Source organism: Mesoplodon bidens (genome assembly GCF_964165515.1).
Source record: "Mesoplodon bidens genome assembly, chromosome: 4".
Classification (NCBI taxonomy): Eukaryota; Metazoa; Chordata; class Mammalia; order Artiodactyla; family Ziphiidae; genus Mesoplodon; species Mesoplodon bidens.
Window position 1 is genome coordinate 66,843,779 of NC_138160.1, and position 16,682 is coordinate 66,860,460.

Below are 16,682 nucleotides of genomic sequence, written 5' to 3' on the forward strand. Positions count from 1 at the left end.
TTAGTAGCATTTGATCTGCTTCTAAGTCTGAGTGACAAACCTTAGGGGAATAGGGTGGCATGGCAGAGGGAAGGCTAATTCACAGAACTAAAATATGCATCTTGCATCAGTTTTTTAAAATGATAATGAAAGATATTATTTTTATGTAGAAACCAGTAGATTTTAGAATATATTGTATAGTTGACATAAGTTTTTTACATAGAGAGTTATTCCTAACCATACCCTCAAACTCTCCTTTGTTCTTAGGTACACTTTGGAGGAAATATTTCAGAAAACAGATATTGAATTTCTTATCTGGGGACACTTATAAATGTACAGGAGGTGCTGCCCCTGGTTTTGTGCCAAGGAGAGAGAATGTTTTGGTCTCTTTCGTGGAGGCCATTGGTGATTCCTGCACAAATATTCTCCTTTATGGAACAGGCTGCATGTGCCAGTAATAATTTACTTTGGCATAGTAGGATGTCTTTTTCTGTGCAGTAATTCCACAAATTATTGTCGAGTGCCTACTAGATGAAAGGCACTGTCCTGGATGCTGAGATTAAAATAATAGTCAGAATATTTCTTCTGCCCTCAAGAAATTATAGTAGAGGAGGACTCCTATAAACAGTCAATCTCCTATACAGAACATTGAGGAATTAAGCAATAGGCTTAAGCATGGGTGCAGTGGGAACACAGAGGGAGGGCACCTGATACAGAGTTGGGGTAAAAGAAAGCTGAGATCTGTAGGGAAGAAAAGGACATTAGTGTGTGTGTTGGGGGGAGGGTGTTCCCGGCAGAGAGAACTGCATGTTCAAAGGTCTGGAGGTAAGAAAAAGCATTGTGTTCGGGGAACAGCAAGAAGTGTCATGATAAACTGTACATAAATATAGGTAAATATCTGGTTTTCTAATTCTGAAGAGGATTTTTTTTTATTGGAGTATAGTTGCTTTTACAGTGTTGTGTTAGTTTCTGCTGTACAGTGAAGTGAATCAGCTATATGTATACATTTATCCCCTCCTTCTTGGACCTCCCTCCCCCCCATCCTACCCATCTAGGTCATCATAGAGCACCGAGCTGAGCTCCCTGTGCTATATAGCAGGTTCCCACTACCTATCTATTTTACACATGGTAGTATATTTATGTCAAACCTAATCTCCCAATTCAGCCCACCCTCCCCTTCCAACCCTGTATCCACACATCCGTTCTCTATGTCTGGGTTTCTATTCCTGCCCTGCAAATAGGTTCATCTGTACCATTTTTCTAGATTCCACATATATGTGTTAATATGTGATATTTGTTTTTCTCTTTCTGACTTATGAAGAGGATTTTTAAAACATAAAAATGATAAAAGAAATAACAAAGGAGAAAAATTATTGATTTAATTATTTAATAATACATTTCATATCTAAATCATCATGAAAATAATTTAATGACAAATCTGGAAATAAAAAATGTTTTGACTGTTTCAGCAACTTTTATGAGAGCAAGGGTAATCTGTTTATGTACCATTGTATTACTAACATTTGACCCAGTGCATGGCTCACAATGGTGGTTGAATGAATGAAAAGAATCAATATCCTCAAAAGATACTAAAGAACTAATATAAATGAATAAGAAAACCAAACAAATTATATGAAAGGAAATAATAAAAATAAGTGCAGAAATTAGTAAAACAGAAGACAAAGAACTGATTGACAAAAGATGCATATGATGGGACTGGCACATAGTAGGCACTTGATAAATATCTGTTCAGTGAATAAAAAGCAACAGAAAACTATAAACATGTGTATAAAAGATCTGAAAGGAAATTCACCAAACGGAATAAATCTGAGTTGGGCAGTTTTAGATAATTCTGTTTTTATTCATTGTTCTTTTCTGTATTTTCTGAACTCTCCATGTATTGCTCTTATAATTTTTATGAAAATACATTAATTTGAAATTTGAAAAAAATCGATTTTTAAAGAAGTGGACTGGAGAGGATTAAAACCAGGGACGATCCTTGACGCCAGCTCTGGTCAATGGGATGAGGAGGTACGGTGTATGAGCATGCACTTTGGATGCTCACTTGGATGACTGTAAGGCATAATCTCTTGGAACTTGTTCTCCAAAGTGGCAATAATAAAGCCTATCTCAAAGAGTTATTGGGAAAGGGGACCTCTGCAAAGCTCTTAGTACAGTGCCTGATACTGTAGGTGCTCAGTGGCCATTTTCCTTTCCTAGCCTGAGGAGGCAGGATGAAGGAGATACCCTTCTCCATTTCTAAGGAATGTGCCCCGTGTGGAAGGCAAATTTGATCAGTCTGGAATGTGAAACTGGATGAAAGCTTAGCACGTGAAATTATATTTGTGCTATCCTGGAGAGCCAAGAAAATTAAGAAGTGAACCAAGTAACTCATTTATTAGATGTAAGAATGAAGGTGCAGTATTATCATTTCCTTATGATAGTCATATCTAATAGTTCTGAAACCAATTCACAGTATTCATGTCAGACTTATTTTATGAGACATTTAACCATTGCTAAATTAAATTTCATAAGAGATTGTGCTAAATTAAATTTCATAAGAGAATGTGCCACTATAACTCCTCTGGAGTTACAGAGATAGAAATCTGACCCATCATTTCTACTTTCACGGAAAACCATTTAGCAGAACTTTGTTCCAGTAGAAGTGTTTATTGAGTTGTAAGCCTAACACAGTTCATTGGCTGCCTGCATTTACACACTGACATTTTTCCCAGCGCAGATTTGCATCAGTTCATTAGTACTGACAGCAGATGGTAGCACTTTCACACAAATTTACCTTCTGAATTGATCTAAGAAATGTCACTAAAGAGATCCTGACAGTTTTGATGTTCTTCCATTTCTGAAAATGGTATGTTAAACAAATAAGGTGTAGAATTTTAGATTTTTTTAACTCCAACACATAATTCCTAAACCAAGTAAAGATGCTTTTATCTCTGATTCTGGCTGTCTGAAGGAGAAAGCAGAAAATGCAGATAATCCTTCCTGATAGTGTAAACTTTAAAAAATCTCCATTGCAGAAAAAAGACTTTTGAAGAATATTATCCAGATTGTCTACACTGATCAAATGCCTCAAATTATTTGTAAATCCTCTACCTTACTTTGTCTGAATACAAATTGCTTGGCTTACAGGATAAGCTCATTGAATGTGACTGAAAAAAATAGTATTGGCTCAAGTCACAAGGCTAACTTTGATTAATAACATACTTAAAGGATTTATTTAAAAACAAGAAGGACCTTTTGAGTTCTAAATGCTCTCAAAAACAATACCTTTACTAACATTCTAATGGCAGGAGCACAAGTTAGTACTGACTTAAGGTGGCTAAAATAGAGTAACTTTGTTCCATATAGTTTTATCCCCTCCCTTCCTTTGTGCTATTATTGTCATGTATATTACATTTATGTATGTTATAAACCCAACACTACCGTATTATAATTTTTGCTTATATAATCCTATGTCTATTAAAGTAATTAAGAGAAGAAAATATACTTAGCTCATTTTTTATGTTTACCATTTATGATGCTTTTTATTTTTTCCTGTGGATTTGAGTTACCCTATGGTATCTCAATAATACCCTCTGGTATTATTGCCTGAAGGACTTCCTTTAGTATATCTTATAGGCAAGTCAGCTAGCAAGGAATTCTCTCAGTCTGTTCCTTGAGAATGTATTTACATTACCTTCATTTTTGAAGGACAGTTTTGCTGGATATAGAATTCTTGATTGACAGTTCTAGGGGTTTTTTTTCCCAGGACTTGAATATGTCTTTCTGCTGCTATGAGAAGCCAGCCTTTATTGTGTTCTTATTCCTCTTTATGTGATGAGTTCTTGCTCTCTTGCTACTTTTAAGATTTTCTCCTGTCTTTGGCTTTTGGCCATTTGACTATGATGTGTCTAGTTGTGGATTTTTGTGTTTCTACTTAGGGTTTGTTGAGCTGCTTGTATCTGTAGCTTAAATGTTTTTCATCAAAGTTTAGAACTTTTCAGCCAGTATTTCTTCAAACATTTTGCCTGCCCTTTTCTCTCTCCTTTCCTTCTCAGACTCCTACTACGGGTATGCTGGTATGCCTGGTATTGTCCCACAGGTCTCTGAGGCTTTGTTCTTTTTTCTTCATTTTTTTTCCCTTCAGATTGAATAATTTCTATTAACATATCTTCAAAATCATTAATTCTTTTTATTGCCATCTCATATCTACTGTTGAACCCATCTAGTGAATTTTTTATTTCTGTATTATACTTTCCAACTCCAAATTTTTATTTGGTTCTTTTTATAGTTTGTGTTCTTTGATTGAGATTACCTATTTGCAGAGTTATTATCATAATTTTCCCCTTTTAACTCTTTTAATATAGTTTTCTTTAATTCTTCAAACATATTTATAATAGCTGCTTTGAATTCTATGTAAATCTGATAACCAGGCCCACTCAGAGTCAGTTTTTATTAATAGATTTTTTTCCCTTTGTGTGTATCTTTTATGTTTCTTTGCCTGTCTCATAAATTTCTTTGAAAACTAGACAATTTAGATAATATATTGTAGCAATTCTGGATTCCTATATTTTTCCCTGAGGGTTGTCTCTTTGTTATTGTTGCTGTTGTTTTTGTTTGTCTGTTTTAGTAGCTTTCCTAGGTTTTACCTGCAGAATTTGCCTACTCTGTAAGTGTGGCCATTCATGTCTCCATTTTGTCTTTCATTCTTATTTTCATGTTTTTTCCTGACTTCCGCAGGGTCACCAGCTCTATCTGCATACCTTGCTGGTTAGCCAGTGATTGGACAGAGGTTGTGCTTATATACCTCAGGCCTATAAGCCTTCCCTCATTTGTTCATGGATGTGTGTGTGGGTTGGGAGCATATCCAAATTTCAGTTAATGTTCAAGTTGTCATCGTCAGCTTTTACTTTTCATCAGGGCTTCTTGTACCTCCCCTGAACATGTGCTTAGTTCCCATCAGCCCAGGATGCCTGGAGAGCTTACCTAGCCGTTCTACAACTGTCTCACCTCCAAGATCTCCCTATTAGATTTTATTGCTAATGCCACCGGGCAGTAGTTTTCTTTGACTGTTGGAAATCAAGTCAGCCCTTCTAGCAGCACAGCTACTGATTCTCATGGCCTGCTCCACTCCCGTAAAACTTCCCTGTTGCGGAGCCAGGTGGAGGTGGAGGAGAGTATGAGAGTATTTCTAGGCAAGAAGGCTGAAGACTCTCTCTGTGTCTGACTTGAGGTTCTAGCAGCTTTTCACGAGTTAAACACTTATCAAATTTTTTATTTGCCTTTGGTTGATTTCCACATCCCAGAAGTGGGGTTTTTTGGACAATTTTGTTCAGTTTTATACTTGTTTTTCAAGGAAATTTGTTGACCTCTATATCATTCTGCTATAGCTATAAGTCTACTCCTATTGTTATTTATTTATAAAACTTTTCTCAAGAGATTACACAAATGTCCCTTATTATAATTTCTATTATAAGAAGATCAACATCTCATAGCTTGGCTTTTTTAAACCAAAGCATCTTACCAAAACAATATAATTTTTATGTTTAAAATACAATTTAAACATTTGATTTTTAAAGGCAGTCGTTGCTTTAAATATATTCTAATTATATAAATATAAGTTCTTAACATAATAAAAGGCAAAGAATTTTTTTTACTGTCGTCAAACCTGTATTAAAGAACTGTCCAAGCTGATCTAAAAGCTATTCTAAGGCATGAAAGTCCTTATTATTTAAAAAAGTGTTTCACATAAGCATTACCATGCATTTTATTAGAATATAACCTTAAATGCTAATCTAACTGTTTTTATTTTGTTTGAGGAAAAATGAATATTAAAATGCTGTAGATTACTGCAGGGTTTTTGAAGTGCCTGAACTTGTATTTTAATTTAAATTCTTTAAATTATTTTCCATTAATTTGTCCTGAATACCAATATATTGATAATTCTAATTGCCATATATATTGTACATAGACTTTTTACTAATTTAGAGTTTTCTTGCCCTTGGTTATAATCAGTTGTCAAATGTTCCTAAACATTTAGACACTGGTCAGTGATATTTTTCCTGTGTTGCATAACTCTATAGGAGCTTTTTGTTTTTACATATTGAAATTGGACTTTGTTATAAGGTATTATAAGACAATATTCTGGATGTCTGGGTGCTATTATCCTTGTCTGTTTAGATAACAATGGGTTTAATAATAATAGCCAACTAAGTGCTTATTATATATGTCAGGCACTATTTTGAACAGTTTTCTGGCATTTTTTCATTGAAGTAACACAGTCAATCTATGAGGTAGATACTATAATTAGTCCCAGTTATCAGATGAGGAAACAGTGACATGAAATGATTAAGTGGTTTGCCTCAAAGCTCACAGCTACTAAGTAGTGGAGCAGAACTTAAGTCTTAACTACAGATTTTTTTTTGCGGTACGCAGCCCTCTTACTGTTGTGGCCTCTCCCATTGCGGAGCACAGGCTCCAGACATGCAGGCTCAGCGGCCATGGCTCACGGGTCCAGCTGCTCCGCGGCATGTGGGATCCTCCCAGACCGGGGCACGAACCTGTGTCCCCTGCATCGGCAGGCAGACTCTCAACCACTGTGCCACCAGGGAAGCCCACCAAGCCTAATCTTATCTACTTTCTATATGGAGTGAGCAAAAGATGACTTGTAGACATGAAGTCCAAGTCTTTACTAAGGAGCATCAAATAAGCAGAGCTACAATGTGACATGGGCCGACATCTGCTTACAAAATGGACCCCTGAACTTTAAGTGTGTCTGTAACTCTCAGATGTATGTTATACTCTGATGTGGTTATTCTTTTGAGGTCTTTTAAATGTTAGGCCACAGACCTGTAAGGAAGAGGCAAGGTCTTGTCTATATGATGAAGCCATTCCTCATGAGAGTTACCATCTCCTCAAGGAGACTGAATTATTAGGGGTTAAGATTCTTGGAGGACACTCTTGCATAGTGGTTGTGAGTGCTTCCATCCACCATGCAGGCCAGAAAGGGAAAGCCCAGCCAAGATCTCTTCCTAGTGTCCCCCATGACTCAAATGGGCCTGGGAGCCCCAGTATTGTAACACTCTGGATCTTTTAGAGCCCTGTTGCTTAGTGTTCTGTTACCCTTTCAGTATTCCCAGGCTTTCGGTAGAGTCTTGTTTGACTAGTCTATTCCACCTCAGCTACAGGAAACTTGGGCTCAAGTGTTTAAAGTTGGAGGAGTTTCCCCATGAGCGTGAGAGTGGCCATGGGAAACAAGGGCTGCCAAAGGGGAGGGTGAGTCCTGGAGGAGTGGAGACATGGCTGAGCTGACTCTCCCCTTCATGAGTGTTCCATGTAATGCCATCCTTGGAGGTCTAGGTTTCATTTTATTAAAGAAGGTAACATGTCTTCACAGATTTGGTTACTGCTCTTCATTCCTTCCAGTGTTTACTACACAAGTAATCCATAAAGAATTTAGACTAAATTTAACCTTTTAAATCTCAGCTCTATAAACAATAATTATTTTAGTCCAGGATGATTCTAAAATTCTTTCACATTTCCTGTGTACATTTCCCATACTCATTTCCCTTTATGGTCTTCTGTATCCATCAAGTTTCTCTGCACAGTTGGGTTTTTCTTGCCATTCTGATCTCTGTTTAAAGATCACCTCTCAGTAAGGCCTTCCCTTTCACCAAATCTAAATTATTACCACAGTCCCTCCAAAATCACATTACCCTGTTTTGTTTTATTCATAGCACTTACTATTATCTAGATTATCCTGTTTACTTATTTGTTCTATGTGTTTATTGGCTGTCTCCTGCACTGGAATGTAAGTTCCATGGGATCAGGGACTTGGTTTATCTTAGAGATAGTGGTCTCTCTAACTAGATCCAGAACTATTCGTGGAAGACACATAAGAGATGATCACTAGATATGTGATGAATTAATAAATATTAGTTTAAGGCAGGTAAAGGGAGCCAGAATCAAGTTGGACAGGAGGACTTGCGATAAGCATAACACATCTGGGGCTGTGACCCCAGCATCTGGTTAGGGACAGAAATGAGGGGTAGGGAGAGAGCAGGAGATGGGAGCTCAAGCTCTGTGTGAGAATCAGGACCCTGGGCAGAGACATCCAGAGGTGGCACTCCGGGAGACATACTCCAACCTACTCCCAGCAGATAGCTCAGCCCTCACCACACACGCACACACGTGCTCACAAACACATGCATCTCCATGCCCAATGTCACCCATACAAATGGAACTATTCCTCCCATTTCTTATGGTTGGGTGTGTTCACTTGTGCACAGCCATGAATGTTTTAGGGTTAGACAGTGGAGGCAGCAGGATACAATTCTTCCCATGGACAGCTCTGAGTTCAGCTTCTCCTTGGACTGGCTGAGAAGAGAAGAAGCCAGGAGAAGAAGCTAGGCAGCCCCCAGTCGAGATCTAGCCTACAGGCTGGTTTTATTTGGCCCGCACCATGTTTTTAAAAAAATGTGCCCATATTTAAATTTAGGGGGTTTTGCATAAAAATCTGGATTTCTAGGTTATTTTGACAAATGGGAAGACCTGGCCCACCAAGCCTGCACCCCACATGGCACAACTGGCTGAAGCAGAGTGGCAAAAACAGACTCGGCTGGGCTCTCCAGATCCCCACAGTCCTCTTCACCTGCTGGTGTAGTTAATTGGCCTCACCCCTTCGGGTCACCTGCCTGGTCTTCATAGGTAGTTGTCTTGGTCTCTTTGGGTGGCTATAGCAAAATACCACAGATTGGGTAGTTGATATACAACAGAAAGTTATTTCTTACAGTTCTGGAGGCTGGAAGTCTGAGACCAGGTTTAGGTCTCCAGCCCTCTCTCGTGAGGGCCCTTTTCCAAGTTGCAGACTTCTCTCATGGCAGAAAGGGGCAAGGTAGCCCTCTGGAGCCTCTTTTATAAAGGCATTAATCTCATCATGAGGGCTCCACCCTCATGACCTAAGCGCTTCCCAAAGGCCCTACCTCCTAATACCATCACACTGGGCATTAGGATTTCAGTGTATGAATTTGTGGGAACACAAACATTCAGATCATAGCAGTATTTGGGTTTGCAACCTCTGGCATAATGGCTAATGCACAATGTAAGCAATTGATAAATGTATCAACAATAATTGTTTTTGCACTGGTATAATTTATGCATCGATCACTCACTATATAGAAACCTTCTAGGGCTCCCCAATGTTTGCCAAATGATGTTCACATCCCTAACTTGGCAGCAGTCTGACCTGTATCTTACATCCAGTCATTCTCTGATAAAGGCAGTGGAGTTCCGTCTTACAGACTTTGAACTTACGGAAACAGCCCCGTAGGCTTGGGGGAGACAGAAGGAGAGACATAGATAAACAGAGAAACTCAGGGAGAGACAGACAGACAGACAGAAGCAATGCAATTTAAATAGTGCCAGTCGTTCCCCTCTTCCACCCCACCCCCTATCCCGTCTACTCACTGGACATGTGCCCACTGGCACTGGATGCAGTTAGGCCTGAAACAATTAACATGTTGACAAAATTTATGTAAGAAAATATGTGAATGATTTTGGTCCCCTTACCATTGACAAAGAGATGAATGAAATGCATTGTTCAGATGGTCAGGCTCCTGGACTTCATGGATATCCTTGAGTTAAAACTGAAGAATAATTATAGGCCAAAGGAGACACTAGCTAAAGAACAGTTAGAGGGAACTGGTAAATGTATCTGCAGCTTGTATTGAGTGCCTGTGCTTTATCGATAAATAGTTTCTTCTCACCAACTTTTTCTCATGTTTGGGTTATGAATTATATTTCAAAATGGGAATCAATCTGTATCTTAATTTTATAACTTGAAATTTAAAACAAACCTTTATCTTAAAGGAGTAAACCAGATTGTGGATTTTAACTTTTTCAAGGTAACTTAAGCTGGCAATCCTGGGCCATCTCTGATTCTTACAGGAGCATCCGATACTTGGACAACCCTTTTTTATTCTTCATCCCTGCAAGACAAATGAATTCATGACTCCTGTGTTAAAGAATTCTCAGAAAATCAATAGGTAAGAAACACCATCAAGCTACATTGGCTTTCACTCTTATTTTAAAAGTGTAAATCTTTTTATGTGATTCTAAAAGCTAAGCTAACAAAGAAATATTCTTTGTAATAATAATAATGGCTAACATTTATTGATTTTTTTTTTTTTTTTTTTTTTTTTTTTACTGTGTGCTAGGCACTGTTCTAAGTATTTCAGATATAGTAAAGCACTGGATTCCTGTAACACCCCTCTGAGCTAAGGACCATTATTTTGCCCAGTTTGCAGAGGAGGAAGCTAAAGCACAGAGGGGCTAAATGACTCCACTAAGGTCACACGTCTAGTTAAGCGGTGGAACTGGCATTTGAACCCAGGCACTTTTGCCTCCAAGCCATGCACTTAACTGCACTCTGCTACCTTAGCTAATGTCAATTGCATCAACTTGGAATCATTGAGGGAAGTCAGGAGCCCCAGTGCCTTGACCTTCCCTTCAACTGCTTTAGCGAGGGATGGATCCTCAGCCTCTTTGGCCCTCAAGTCCCTGTTAAGCAATAGGCTGGCATTTGGAAATGCTGAGATTCCAGGTGCTGAGCACACGTCTTTGAAGAAAGCCTCGGGCTTCCCTGGTGGTGCAGTGGTTGAGAGTATGCCTGCCAATGCAGGGGACATGGGTTCATGCCCCAGTCTGGGAAGATCCCATATGCGTGGAGTGGCTGGGCCCATGAGCCATGGCCGTTGAGCCTGCACGTCCGGAGCCTGTGCTCCGCAACGGGAGAGGCCACAACAGTGAGAGGCCCACATACCGCAAAAAAGAAAAAAAAAAAAAAAAAGAAAGCCTCATTTCCATGATTGTTGGTAACTGATTTTCTACCACTCAAACAACTACAATGGAAACAGAGTTTTCTGTGTTTCACTTATTTCCCAGGAATGTCAACTACATCACGTCATGGCTGAGCATGGTAGGGCCAGCTGTCGGGCTGAATCTGCCTCTGAGTTACGCCAGAGCAGCCTTTCAGGATGAAGGAAATGTCGACAGACAAGGTAAAAAGAGAAGCCTGCGCTGCATGTTTCACTGTTGCAAAGATCCTGTTGTCTCTTTTGCACTTCGATATGTCGTCCCTGCTGGCACCACCATGTATTAAGCCTGCTTTCATCTTTAACGGACTGGGCTCTGACTTGTTTGTTTAGTTTTCCAACCAATCAACACTCACTCATTTAGGAAGCTTTTGACTTTGCTATAATAACACTCACCCAACCACAGAGCTGAGTGGTTTTATTTTAGAATTGATAGTCTTGAAACAAGTCTTTACTGCTCAGTTAACCTTCTTTTATTTTCTTGGCTTCTGTTTTATTCTTGTTCTTCAGATTCTTCTATTGAGCCAAAGAGCTTAGAAGGACTCTGAGAGTTTACGTGGCTGGCCCTGGTTTTAATGGGACCAATATGGTGTGAGATTTCAGATCACCGAGATTTTGACGTGGATTTTTTTTCCCTTGGAAGCAAATGTCTGCAGCAACTGATGTACTCTATGTTTAGAAGAAACATTGCAAAGACACGAATCACTATAAATAGCAAAAAAGGAATCTAATTTGGTAACAGAAATACTGACATCATCAGGGCACTTCCAGGTCGTTCCCTCATGTCTCTGAGACTCATTCTATTCATCTTTAATTTGAGAATAACAAGCTACCTCACAGGGTTGCTGTGTGAAGCACATGAGAGCCATAGTGTATGAGAAAATATGGTAAAGTATTATGCAAATATTCATTAAATGGTCACCTTTCTTATATTTGATTGTCATTCACCTAGGCTGTCAATAAGTTTAATAGTCAGTAAGATATTAAGATGAACCATAGAATTTTTGGTTTGGGGTTGCCTGTCTTGTTTTTCATTTTAACTTGCTAGGGTCTTAAACTAAGAGAAAAACGTAATTGACTCTTTAGAGCATCTAGATTAGTGTCTGTCAGTGGGGGATGCACTTTAGAGTCACTTGAGGATCTTTTACAATTACAGACGCTGGGGCCACCTGCTGGAACAGCCCCTCTGGGGTGATTCTGATGCACATGCTCCTGAAGAAGTTCTGGTTTGGATGTACCTTTCGAGTGGCATTTATTTGTGTTGCTTTGGTCTACCAGTAGGTCTTTTCCAATTCTGTGCATAGCTCCTGCAAGATGGACTTACTGCCTAACATTGCCCGGGCCTTGCCCCGAGAATCTGGATAGCAAGGAAGTCTAGGAGGCATTTGGAGAGGCGGCCTACTTTGGAGAAGCGGTTAGGATGAGGGGATTATCTGCTGGCGAATAGCAGAGGACCGCGACAGCCCTGTGAGTCTCTAGGTTAAGGGCTGTACTCTCACGAAGGGAACAGAAGTAGAGAAAGGGTTAATTCAAACTGCTGGAAAAGCTAAAAGCAAATTTTAAAACGCTGAGCTGCACATATTCTTGCTGGGATGAGAGCCTGCTTACATGCTTGTTGGGCATTTTGGTATTTACCACTTAACATCTTTTCAGCTTCTGCAAGGGATTTCCACCTCCCGCCCCCGACTCTCCCTAATGTAAACACAGATTTCTCAGCAAGTCATTTCTCAAGCCATGTCATTTCTAGGGTAAAAAAAAAGTTGTAATAATGTGTCATCTGGATGATGTACTTGTCTGGAAATACTAGTTATCCTTTTTGAACAGATTCTGAGATGATAGTCTGTCAGTTTGAGGGCAGTGTGTAGTTTTTTTTTTTTTTGATAAATGTATTTATTTTATTTATTTATTTTTGGCTGTGTTGGGTCTTCGTTGCTGCGCGTGGGCTTTCCCTAGTTGCCACGAGCGGGGGCTACTCTTCTTTGCGGTGTGCGGGCTTCTCATTGCGGTGGCTTCTCTTGTTGCGGAGCACGGGCTCTAGGCAGGGGGGCTTCAGTAGTTGCAGCACGTGGGCTCAGTAGTTGTGGCTTGCGGGCTCTAGAGTGCAGGCTCAGTAGTTGTGGCTTGTGGGCTCTAGAGCGCAGGCTCAGTAGTTGTGGCACACGGGCTTAGTTGCTCCATGGCATGTGGGATCTTCCCAGACCAGGGCTTGAACCCATGTCTCTTGCATTGGCAGGTGGATTCTCAACCACTGCACCACCAGGAAAGCCCTAGTTTCTTTTTTTTAAGTTAATTTTTTTAAATTCCCTGATTGATGAAGACCTAAAAACTCACCAGTGGCAGAACAAAGTTCTGAAGAGCTCCTGTAGGTTGTAGAGACCACCTTTCCCAGACAGATGCTTCTCCTCGAGCAGCTCTGTTTCTTTTCAGAAGTTTTTTCACTTAGACTTTTAATTTTTGGTTGATAAAAATTTCCATTTTTTAAGAATGCAGTTAAATAACAGACTATTATCCCAACTGTCATAAAATTATAAAATATTTTGTTTTGTCAAAGTAACAGTTCTTTCTCTGCAACATGAGGATTTTTTTTCTTCGGGGTTTCCTCTCCAGCCAATACAATGCAAAGCCCCGTCAGTGAGGAACAAGACTGGTTAAAGCTGCTACAAGTCAGTCTCCTAAACTCTACTTTTGTGTGATCTTGGAAAAACTATTTCACCTCTTTTGTCCTCAGAGTCTTCACCTGCACCATGAGGAAGCTCAGCCATGTGACTTGTGAGGCCCACCTGACTCTTGGGTCTGTGAAATTGGGAGAAGTCTAGGGAGCTGGACTGTGAGGTTGTTTTGCTACTAGCTGCGTGGCTTGAGCTAATTTTCTTAATCTCCTTTAGTCTGTTACCACTTCTGTTTTAAAAAGTCCATTAATATCAATCCCACTCACCTAACAAGGGCACAGAGATCGAAATAGTGAGTCTGAATGCGCTGCATAACTAACACAGTGCCGCGTGGAGTCAGCGGGAGAGGGTAACCGGCCCTGCTGCCGTCGAGGCACAGGCCTGCTCCTTCCCACCTCATTTCAGGCCTGACTTCTCCCCAGGGGAATGGGCTCCTGGTCGGGCGCCTTCTCTGCCCACAGCCTGACTGTCGCTCATGCTGGTTCTCACCCGGAAGTGTTTCCCTCCCCATCTCTCTGCCCAATTCTCAACCTGCTCTATGTGATCCACTCTTTACAAAGCCATCTCTGACCACCACAGCCCCGCCGTGTCGGACCTCTCCCTTTGTTATCCCTGTACTTATTCATAGAAGCATTTAACTATCTCCTTTTCACTCTGATTTGATGGATAGTAAGTAACTTAGTGAGCCACTTTTGTGGGTATGTTTTAAGGTGACATTCAGGAAGAGTTGCTGTCTGCCCCTCTTAAGTGATCCAGGGAAAGCTCTCAGTCTGGGGACCCGAGTGGGTGGGCTAGTTCTTTGAGTAACCATGGAAGGGTCAGAGGCTGTGCTGATCTTCAGGTACTAGCCTACAAGCTGGAGGTTAAAAAAATAAAACTACCACCCCCCACCCAATATGTATAAGATAAGGAGGAAAAAAAAGTCAGAAGTGGGTTTTTGCATCCATTTCTCCCAAGATAGGTATAGTTTTTCTTAATACTCTCAAGATATTAGGAAACGGAGATCTGCATTATCAAAAATAGTTCTTCACATATATATGGAATCTAAAAAAAAAAAGTTCTGAAGAACCTAGGGGCAGGACAGGAATAAAGACACAGACATAGAGAATGGACTTGAGGACACGGGGAGGGGGAAGGGTAAGCTGGGATGAAGTGAGAGAGTGGCATGGACATATAATATATACACTACCAAATGTAAAATAGCTAGTGGGAAGCAGCCGCATAGCACGGGGAGATCAGCTCGGTGCTTTGTGACCACCTAGAGGGGTGGGATAGGGAGGGTGGGAGGGAGACGCAGAGGGAGGAGATATATGTATATGTGTAGCTGATTCACTTTGTTATAAAGCAGAAACTAACACACCATTGTAAAGCAATTATACTCCAATAAAGATGTTAAAAAAAAAACAAAAACTAGTTCTTACATAATTCAGAGAGCTGATATTCCAGTGAGTTGGAGTTTTGGGGGGATTAAAATCTGAGAGTAAGAATATGCAAAGATTCATTTCGGCAGATACTTACTGAGTTCCTCTTGTGTGCTGAGCCCTAGGCTGGGTGGCAGGGGCAAGCAGACCGAGAGCCCTGACCCGGCTCATACGAATGCCCCAGTCCAGTGGAGAAGACAGACAAGAAGAAGGTTCGGGGATGGCACGACGTGTGCTGTAGCGGAGGTGTGGAAAGCAAGCACCAGGGAAGAGTCACAGAAGAGGAATGTGAGTAGAGTTGTGAAAAACTTAGGATTTAGCCAGGCCAAGAATGGAGGAAGGAAAGACCTTGAAGTTGCATGTGGGGAAGCTGTAAAAAGTGAGGCTGACTAGCAGGACTGGGGCCAGGTCTGGAGGAGCCTTTATTGCCACACTGATGATTTGTATTTGGCCTGAAAACCACAAAGAGCTGCTGAGGGAATTCAAGTAGAACAGTTAAAGTGATCATATTTGTATTTCAGAAAGAACTCGTATTTTTAAAATGACTAATCACACATACACTTTGTTGGTTTTTTCACCAGCAGGCACTGGCCCACAAACTTTAGAAGAAACAGGAGTGCAGAAAGGGCTGGGAGTATGTCAAGGACAGTTTTTGAATTTTGCCTAGCACCTTTCAAAGCAAAACCTGCCAGTGTCCTGAAAAGTCTGACTCCTGGTTTACTGTGTTATTTGGGGCAAGTCACTGCACCTCTCTGAACCTCTGTTTCCTAATGTATTAAATGGAAGGAAGGGTATTAGATCAAGTAAAATCAATTTATTGGATTATGACCAGTATTTTTTTATGAAATAGAATATGTCTAGAAAAAGCATTCCCTGGGTTTCCTTTACTGTCACAATACTATCATACAGCACATCTGACACTAGATGTTATGGGTTTTCCACACATCAGACAAGTCTGCAACACCAGCTAAGTCTTCTACAATTTAGTTCAGTTCTCACACCACCTACCTGAAGTTAGTATCAGATCCTCCAGGTTAAGCGTTCAGTCCCACAAGACTGCCTCACTTAAAATACAACTTGCAAGTCCCAGATTGTCACCTGTATTTCTAACTGACCAGCTATAAATCTGGGCTCCAATGACCCCCTCCTTGGATCCAGTAATTTGCTAGAATGACTCACAGTACTCAGGGAAACACTTACTTATGCTTATCAGTTTGTTATATAATAAAGGATATGATAAAGGATACAGAGGAAGAGCTGCACAGGTGAGGTCCAGAAGGGTCACAAGTGCAGGAACTTCTGTCCCCCTGTAGTTGGGGAGCACCACCCTCTTGGCATGTAGACGAGTTCACCACCCTGGAGGCTCTCTGAACCACGTACTTTTGGAATTTTTATGGAGGCTGCATCACATAGGCATGATCAATCATTAACTCCACTGATAACCCTTCTCCCCTTCCCGGATGATGGGGGATGGCGCTGAAAGTTCCAGGCTTTTAATCAGGGCTTGGTCTTCCTGGCGACCAGCTCCCATCCTGAAGCTATTCAGGAGCCCACCAAGAGTCAACCCATTAGAACAAAAGCCACTCCTATCACCCAGGAAATTCCAAGGCATTTAGGAGCTCTGCCAGGAACTGGGGCAAAGACCAATATATGTTTTCTATTAGTTCACAAGTACATAGAAAAAAGTGCATTGCACATAGTGAGGGTATCATTGTTTTGTAAAACTTTGATTTCAACTAGAA

At 40.5% G+C, this 16,682-nt stretch overlaps 1 protein-coding gene across 4 annotated transcripts in view; it reads left to right on the plus strand.

Moving 5' to 3' along the window:
- The window catches only part of ATG10 (autophagy related 10), a 234,428-nt gene extending 219,655 nt beyond the window's left edge, over nt 1–14,773 (plus strand). For all 4 annotated transcript variants that reach the window (XM_081231548.1, XM_081231551.1, XM_081231549.1 and 1 more), the window contains 3 exons: nt 9,925–10,022; nt 10,921–11,036; nt 11,361–14,773. In XM_081231548.1, coding sequence (XP_081087674.1) covers nt 9,925–10,022; nt 10,921–11,036; nt 11,361–11,398 — 252 coding nt within the window. In that variant the 3' untranslated portion in view covers nt 11,399–14,773. The remainder of the gene's footprint in view (nt 1–9,924; nt 10,023–10,920; nt 11,037–11,360) is intronic.
- Nucleotides 14,774–16,682: the final 1,909 nt, after the last annotated feature.